Source organism: Nerophis ophidion, linkage group LG24 (assembly GCF_033978795.1).
Source record: "Nerophis ophidion isolate RoL-2023_Sa linkage group LG24, RoL_Noph_v1.0, whole genome shotgun sequence".
NCBI lineage: Eukaryota > Metazoa > Chordata > Actinopteri > Syngnathiformes > Syngnathidae > Nerophis > Nerophis ophidion.
This window is the reverse complement of record NC_084634.1, coordinates 38372447-38381455: the sequence shown is the minus strand read 5'-3', so window position 1 is coordinate 38381455 and position 9009 is coordinate 38372447. Positions and strand designations below refer to the sequence as shown.

The window sequence follows — 9009 nt, the reverse complement described above, 5'->3', positions numbered from 1 at the left end:
TAATCGATGCTAACATGCTATGCTAATCGATGCTAACATGCTATTTACCGGCGGTGCTAAAGCAGACATGGCACAGAGATGTATGGATAACCTGCAGATGCATTTGCAACAATATTACGTTTCCTTCCACCCACATTTAATGCGAAAAAAACACTTACCAGTCGACGGATTTAAGTTGCTCCAGTGTCACAAGATGCGAAAGTCCTGATCGTTTGGTCCGCACATTTTACCGGCGATGCTAACGCAGCTATTCGGCCATGCTATGGCAATGAATAGCGTCAATAGCTATTCGCTCAATAGCTTCAGTTTCTTCTTCAATACTTTCATACTCCAACCATCTGTTTCAATACATGCGAAATCTGTTGAATCGCTTAAGCCCCTGAAATCCGAGTCTGAATCCGAGCTAATGTCGCTATATCTTGCTGTGCTATTCGCCATTGTTTGTTTACATTGGCAGCACTGTGTGACGTCACAGGGAAATGGATAGTGGCATCGCAAATAGCGAAAATCAAGCACTTTAAAGCTTTTTTTAAGGATATTCGGAGACCGGTAAAATTTTGAAAAAAACTTCAAAAAATACAACATGCCACTGGGAACTGATTTTTATTGTTTTTAACCCTTTTGAAATTGCGATAATGTTCCCCTTTAACAAAGAAAAACGCAGACATAGCCAGAAAAGCATGTAGTTTAAGGAAACAAGGCAAAATACAACAAACATGGACTGCAAACTGCAAGATATTTATTAAACTCAATGGAACACCAGAAGAAGCAAGAGTAATACTCATAAGGAAAATAGCAGAGCTCGATAAATATCAATAACGATAAATAAATTAATCACAATCATGACACAAACAAACAATAATCAATCAGAAAGAGAATTCATAACCTTTTCCAGCATTGATCATAACGAGACAGACTTGGACAGTGCTGTTGATCCAGACACTCATTTTTTTTCCTCACGTGGACAATAATTGTTTATATTATACAGAAGTGCAATTCAACACCAACATTATTTCCAGAAACTGTCAATTATTCATATTAACTGCAGAAGCTTTTATGCAAATTTGAACAATATGAAATAATTTTTGGAACAATTTGTAGAACCTTTCAAAATGATTGCTGTACCAGAGACATGGATGGACACAAAAAAAGGAATGGACTTTGAACTAGAAGGATATGAACTCAATTATATTAATAGATCAAATAAGAATGGAGGTGGAGTTGCTGTGTTTGTGATGAAGGACGTCCATTACAGGGTGGTAAAAAACATTTCACTCGCTATTGACAATGTTTTAGAGCATGGGTGTCAAACTCTGGCCCGCGGGCCAAATTTGGCCCGCCCTGTAATTTCATTTGGCCCTTGAGGCAATATGAAATTAACATTAAAGCTGGCCCTCCGATATTATACAGTGGCGGCGCCGCTGTAGCACCACATCCACCGCTAATACTCATACATGCACACCCTCACGATTTTCCCGGACTCCCAAATTTCAGTGCCCCTTCCGAAAATCTCCCAGGGTAACAATCTCCCGAATTTCTCCCCATTTCCACCCGGACGACAATATTGAGGGCGTGCCTTAATGGCACTGCCTTTAGCGTCCTCTACAACTTGTCGTCTCGTCCTCTTTTTCCACATAGAAATAGCGTGCCAACCCAGTAACATAATATATGCGGCTTTTACACACACACACGCACACAAGTGAATGCAACGGATACTTGTTCAACAGCCATACAGGTCACACTGAGGGTGGCCGTATAAACAACTTTAACAATCTTACAAATATGCACCACACTGTGAACCCACACCAAACAAGAATAACAAACACATTTCGGGAGAACATCCGCACCGTAACACAACAAACACAACAGAACAAATACCCAGAATCGCTTGCAGCACTAACTCTTGAGAGCTATGATATACCCCCCCCCCCCAAGCAACAATTAATGTTTTATTCATGCACTTTCTCTTGCTTCTTCAAGGCTTGAATGTTTGATTCATTCAGTATTGCTATTTTATTTGCAAATGTATTATTAGCCCGTGGAAAAAGTTTATTTTGATATTTACCTTAGAAGGCTGTAAATAGAAAAGAGGCATTCAATTTTTATTAAAATTTTATTTGATATGCCATTGATATTTTTTTATTATTATTTGTATTTACAATTTGATTTTGCATGTCACTATAAAGTTATATAAGCATTGCTTGTTCAATATTCAATGTAAAACTTGTTTGGGTCCCTATTAAAAGATTAATTTGTTCAACCTTGGCCCGCGGCTTTGTTCAGTTTTAAATTTTGGCCCACTCTGTATTTGAGTTTGACACCCCTGTTTTAGAGTGTATAAGCATTGAGATATGTCATGAAAGAAGGAGAAATATATTGATCAGTTGTATATGTAGAACACCCAATTCAAGTATTGAAGGATTTGAAGACTGGATTAAGGGAACTTTCAGTGCAATCAGCCAAAAAGTACTTTTTCTATGTGGAGATATCAATATAGATCTCTTAAACCCCGATAAGCAAAAGTCCATTAACGATTTTATAGATAGAATGTACAGTGTGAGTTTGTATCCCCAAATCACAAGGCCATCCAGAATTGCAAGTCACAGAGCTACACTCATTGATAACATTTTCACTAATGTCTTCGATAATAATACAATAAGTGGACTGTTAACAACCGACATCAGTGACCATCTGCCAGTTTTTACTGTTTATGATGGGAATTACAAGAAGAAAAACATCGACAAAAAGACATTTCAAAGACTATGCACAGAGGAAAGAATAAATTCCTTCAAGGAGGATTTGGGCAGACAAACTTGGGACAATGTATACAATGAAGATGATGTGGATGATGCATATGGGACATTTTTCAACACCTTTGTAACACTCTATGATAAACATTGTCCTTGGAAAGAACTCAGTAAGAAGCAAAAGAAAAACAACCAACCATGGATGACAAAAGGATTGAGAAATGCATGTCCGAAAAAATACTTTATATCGATCCATAGAGGCAGAAAATAAGTATAAGAAATATAAAAACAAGCTAATTGGTATATTACGGGCATATAAGAAGGAATACTACAGTCAATTATTAAACAGGAATAGAAACAATATGAGAGCGACATGGGGCATCCTAAATAGCATCATTAAAAATGCTGCTAAGAAAGATTACCCCCAGTACTTTCTAGATGGGAATACTAAAAATGACAATATGAATCAAATAGTAGAACCTTTTAATGACTACTTTGTTAATGTCGGAAAAAATCTGGAACAAAGAATTCCAAAAGCAGATGATGGGTCAGTTGAGGACTTGAGTGAGCTCATAGACAGAAATCCCAATTCCATGTTTTTCAAGAAGGTGACAAAAGAAGAAGTAATCAAAATTGCATCCATCCATCTTCTTCCGCTTATCCGAGGTCAGGTCGCAGGGGCAACAGCCTAAGCAGGGAAGCCCAGACTTCCCTCTCCCCAGCCACTTCGTCTAGCTCTTCCCGGGGGATCCCGAGGCGTTCCCAGGCCAGCCGGGAGACATAGTCTTCCCAACGTGTCCTGGGTCTTCCCCGTGGCCTCCTACCGGTTGGACGTGCCCTAAACACCTCCCTAGGGAGGCGTTCGGGTGGCATCCTGACCAGATGCCCGAACCACCTCATCTGGCTCCTCTCCATGTGGAGGAGCAGCGGCTTTACTTTGAGTTCTTCCCGGATGGCAGAGCTTCTCACCCTATCTCTAAGGGAGAGACCCGCCACACGGCGTAGGAAACTCATTTCGGCCGCTTGTACCCGTGATCTTATCCTTTCGGTCATGACCCAAAGCTCATGACCATAGGTGAGGATGGGAACGTAGATCGACCGGTAAATTGAGAGCTTTGCCTTCCGGCTCAGCTCCTTCTTCACTACAACGGATCGGTACAACGTCCGCATTACTGAAGACGCCGCACCGATCCGCCTGTCGATCTCACGATCCACTCTTCCCCCACTCGTGAACAAGACTCTTAGGTACTTGAACTCCTCCACTTGGGGCAGGGTCTCCTCCCCAACCCGGAGATGACATTCCACCCTTTTCCGGGCGAGAACCATGGACTCGGACTTGGAGGTGCCGATTCTCATTCCGGTCGCTTCACACTCGGCTGCGAACCGATCCAGTGAGAGCTGAAGATCCCGGTCAGATGCAAAAAGCAGAGACCTAATCCTGCGGTCACCAAACCGGAACCCCTCAACGCCTTGACTGCGCCTAGAAATTCTGTCCATAAAAGTTATGAACAGAATGGGTGACAAAGGGCAGCCTTGGCGGAGTCCAACCCTCACTGGAAACAGGTCTGACTTACTGCTGGCAATGCGGACCAAGCACTGACACTGATCATACAGGGAGCGGACCGCCACATTAAGACAGTTCGATACCCCATACTCTCTGAGCACTCCCCACAGGACTTCCCGAGGGACACGGTCGAATGCCTTCTCCAAGTCAAAATTGTAAATAATTGTAAATCTAAGACCTCAACTGATTGTCATGGAATAGATATGGTAACAATAAAAAATGTTATTCAAGACATTTCAGAACCTCTTACATATATTAGTAACGTATCATTTTTAACCGGCAAATTCCCTGACAAAATGAAAATTGCAAAAGTTGTACCAATTCACAAGAAGGGAGACATACACCAGTTCACTAACTACAGACCAGTTTCATTACTTTCACAATTCTCCAAAATCATAGAAAAACTATTCAATAGTAGATTAGATACATGTATCAATAAAAGTGGGACGCTCGTGGAGAACCAATTTGGATTTAGAGCAAATATCTCAACTTCAATAGCATTAATCAAAATAACAGAGGAAATGACCAATGCAATGGACGGTAAGGAATGTGCAGCCGCAGTATTCATGGATTTAACAAAAGCATTTGACACAATTAATCATGATATTTTAAATCAAAAACTAGAACGATATGGCATCAGAGGTTTGGTCTTGAGCTGGATAAGAAGCTATTTAACCAACAGGAAGCAATATGTGAAGATGGGTGAAAATATGTCAACACGATTGGATTTATCTTGTGGTGTACCCCAGGGATCAATACTGGGACCAAGATTGTTCAATTTTTATGTTAACGATATTTGCAAAGTTACAAAAGACTTGAAATTTGTTTTATTTGCAGACGACACAACTGCTTTCTGTTCAGGAGAGAACACACAGAAGATAATACAAATAATAACGGAATAATTTAATAAATTTAAAAAATGGTTTGATAAAAACAGGCTATCCTTGAATCTCAGTAAAACTAAAATAATGCTATTTGGTAACAGTAGAAAAGAGCATCAGACACGAATACAAATAGATGGAATAGATATCGAAAGGGTAAAAGAAACCAGATTTTTGGGACTATTAATAGATGATAAAATGAACTGGAAATCTCATACACAAAACATACAACATAAGGTGGCAAAAAATATTTCAATAATGAATAAAGCAAAATACGTCCTGGGCCAAAAATCACATTATATTATTATTATTAGGGACTCCGTAATATCGCTAAAATTCGCTCCATTTTGTCCACTAAAGACACCGAGATCATTATCCATGCGTTTGTTACGTCTCGTCTCGATTACTGTAACGTATTATTTTGGGGTCTCCCCATGTCTAGCATTAAAAGATTACAGTTGGTACAAAATGCGGCTGCTAGACTTTTGACAAGAACAAGAAAGTTTGATCACATTACGCCTGTACTGGCTCACCTGCACTGGCTTCCTGTGCACTTAAGATGTGACTTTAAGGTTTTACTACTTACGTATAAAATACTACACGGTCTAGCTCCAGCCTATCTTGCCGATTGTATTGTATCGTATGTCCCGGCAAGAAATCTGCGTTCAAAAGACTCCGGCTTATTAGTGATTCCTAGAGCCCAAAAAAAGTCTGCGGGCTATAGAGCGTTTTCCGTTCGGGCTCCAGTACTCTGGAATGCCCTCCCGGTAACAGTTCGAGATGCTACCTCAGTAGAAGCATTTAAGTCTCACCTTAAAACTCATCTGTATACTCTAGCCTTTAAATAGACCTCCTTTTTAGACCAGTTGATCTGCCGCTTCTTTTCTTTCTCCTATGTCCCCCCCTCCCTTGTGTAGGGGGTCCGGTCTGATGACCATGGATGAAGTACTGGCTGTCCAGAGTCGAGACCCAGGATGGACCGCTCGTCGGGACCCAGGATGGACCGCTCGCCTGTATCGGTTGGGGACATCTCTACGCTGCTGATCCGCCTCCGCTTGAGATGGTTTCCTGTGGACGGGACTCTCGCTGCTCTGTTGGAGCCACTATGGATTGAACTTTCACAGTATCATGTCAGACCCGCTCGACATCCATTGCTTTCGGTCCCCTAGAGGGGTGGGGGGTTGCCCAAATCTGAGGTCCTCTCCAAGGTTTCTCATAGTCAGCATTGTCACTGGCGTCCCACTGGATGTGAATTCTCCCTGCCCACTGGGTGTGAGTTTTCCTTGCCCTTTTGTGGGTTCTTCCGAGGATGTTGTAGTCGTAATGATTTGTGCAGTCCTTTGAGACATTTGTGATTTGGGGCTATATAAATAAACATTGATTGATATCTGAGTTATTGTGCAGAAATATGGGGAAACAACTACAAATGTGTGCTACATAGTGCCCATTCTGGAAGTTACCAAGCTAGCATGCAAAGTCGGACTTTAAAAGTAAAGTTCACCCCATAAACATTTCACCAAATGTGGTGTAAAGCACTGAATACACCAGCGGTACAGTCTACATTACTACAGCTTTATATATATTAAAAAAAAGAATACTTACAAAAGACCGAGCGCCAACCTGCTTCCCGGTTTTTGCTGATGCGGTGCGATCCCGCCAAAAGACGTTATGCAAATGAGTAATGCCCACGAAGATGATATGCGCACGCTCCGAGTTCTGAACTCATTTATTTTGCGTTGATCAACATCAAATCAATCCCATTGGATCAATTATGAGAAATTTTATGTTTCACTGACTAAATATATATGTGTATATTTAAAAACTAGATATTTTTGAATAAATTCAACAATACTTAAATGTGTCACATCTAAGAAGGGCTTGAATCATTTTTTTGAGTATAATAAAAAAGAATACAACCTTAGAAATACATTGGGTCCTCTGTCCCAAAGGGACATTCGGTCCCTAATAATAAAACCTTACAAATACATTAGGGTCCTCTGTCCCAATGGGACATTCAGTCCCTAATAATAATAATAATAATAAAGAATACAACCTTAGAAATACAATAGGGTTCTCTGTCCCAAAGGGAGATTCGGTCCCTAATAACACCTTAGAGATACAATAGGGTCCTCTGTCCCAATGGGACATTCAGTCCCTAATAATAATAATAATAATAAAGAATACAACCTTAGAAATACAATAGGGTTCTCTGTCCCAAAGGGAGATTCGGTCCCTAATAACACCTTAGAGATACAATAGGGTCCTCTGTCCCAAATCGACATTCGGTCCCTAATATAAAACCTTACAAATACAATAGGGTCCTCTGTCCCAATGGGACATTCAGTCCCTAATAATAATAAAGAATACAACCTTAGAAGAAAAAATAGGGTTCTCTGTCCCAAAGGGACATTCGGTCCCTAATAACATCTTAGAAATACAATAGGGTCTTCTGTCCCAAAGGGACATTTGGTCCCTAATAATAAAACCTTACAAATACAATAGGGTCCTCTGTCCCAATGTGACATTCAGTCCCTAATAGTAATAATAATAATAATAATAATAATAATAATAATAACACAGAATACAACCTTAGAAATACAATAGGGCCCTCTGTCCCAAAGGGACATTTGGTCCCTAATAATAAAACCTTAGAAATACAATAGGGTCCTCTGTCCCAAAGGGACATTTGGTCCCTAATAATAAAACCTTAAAAATACAATAGGGTCCTCTGTCCCAAAGGGACATTTGGTCCCTAATAATAAAACCTTAGAAATACAATAGGGTCCTCTGTCCCAAAGGGACATTCGGTCCCTAATAATAAAACCTTACAAATACAATAGGGTCCTCTGTCCCAATGGGACATTCAGTCCCTAATAATAATAATAATAATAAAGAATACAACCTTAGAAATACAATAGGGTCCTCTGTCCCAAAGGAACATTTGGTCCCTAATAATAAAACCTTAGAAATACAATAGGGTCCTCTGTCCCAATGGGACATTCAGTACCTAATAATAATAATAATAATAATAATGATAATAAAGAATACAACCTTAGAAATACAATAGGGTCCTATGTCCCAAAGGGACATTTGGTCCCTAATAATAAAACCTTAGAAATACAATAGGGTCCTCTGTCCCAAAGGGACATTCGGTCCCTAATTATACGATGAATATCCTATATTACATTTTTCGTTAAATAAATAAAAAATGTAATATATAAATAAAAGTCACCATAAATATTTTGACTATTTTGAAATAATAAAATTCATGCGAGATCTTACAAAAAAAATACATATTTCCAGTGAGCATCCCTGGCAAACATGCAGAAAAGGTTCCATGTTGGTAGCACTTACTTCTCTACCATCTCTTCAGTCTGGTGTCTCCTCCTCGACAGATCCTGTGTGTCCTCTGAGCTCCTCTCCCTTCCTCGCAGGACTTGCTGACGATGTTCACCTTTTTCCGAGGGTCGTGGGCGCGCTCCGCGTGGATCCAGCGTGTCCTCTCCGGCCGTGGGGCGGGAAAGCCCGCCAGTACATGGCGTTCCACACCTGCCGAACACGCCGCGGTGGTGCGTGAAGGCGGCAAATGTCATCCGTGAAAATCCGCGCAGGTGTTGTGGGGATGCAGCGTGGATCTAAATAGTGGGTGTGGGGGGGGCACTTGCAGAGCGGCGTGCGCACTTCGCTTGAAGGAGGAGAGGGAGAGAGAGAGCAGCAACTTCTTTTCTAAAGATCCGAGAAAATATTCTGCTGGCACAAAAACGCAAGTCGGAACACAATCTAGTGAGACCCAACACATAAACTCTATCAAAAAGTA

The 9009-nt window shown here is 40.7% G+C and overlaps 1 protein-coding gene across 1 annotated transcript in view; it reads right to left on the bottom strand.

Annotated features, from left to right (window-relative positions):
- Positions 1-8791, bottom strand: part of LOC133542142 (potassium channel subfamily K member 2-like) — a 70353-nt gene extending 61562 nt beyond the window's left edge. Inside the window, exon 1 of the mRNA XM_061886005.1 lies at positions 8547-8791. Coding sequence (XP_061741989.1) covers position 8547 — 1 coding nt within the window. The 5' untranslated portion in view covers positions 8548-8791. The remainder of the gene's footprint in view (positions 1-8546) is intronic.
- Positions 8792-9009: the final 218 nt, after the last annotated feature.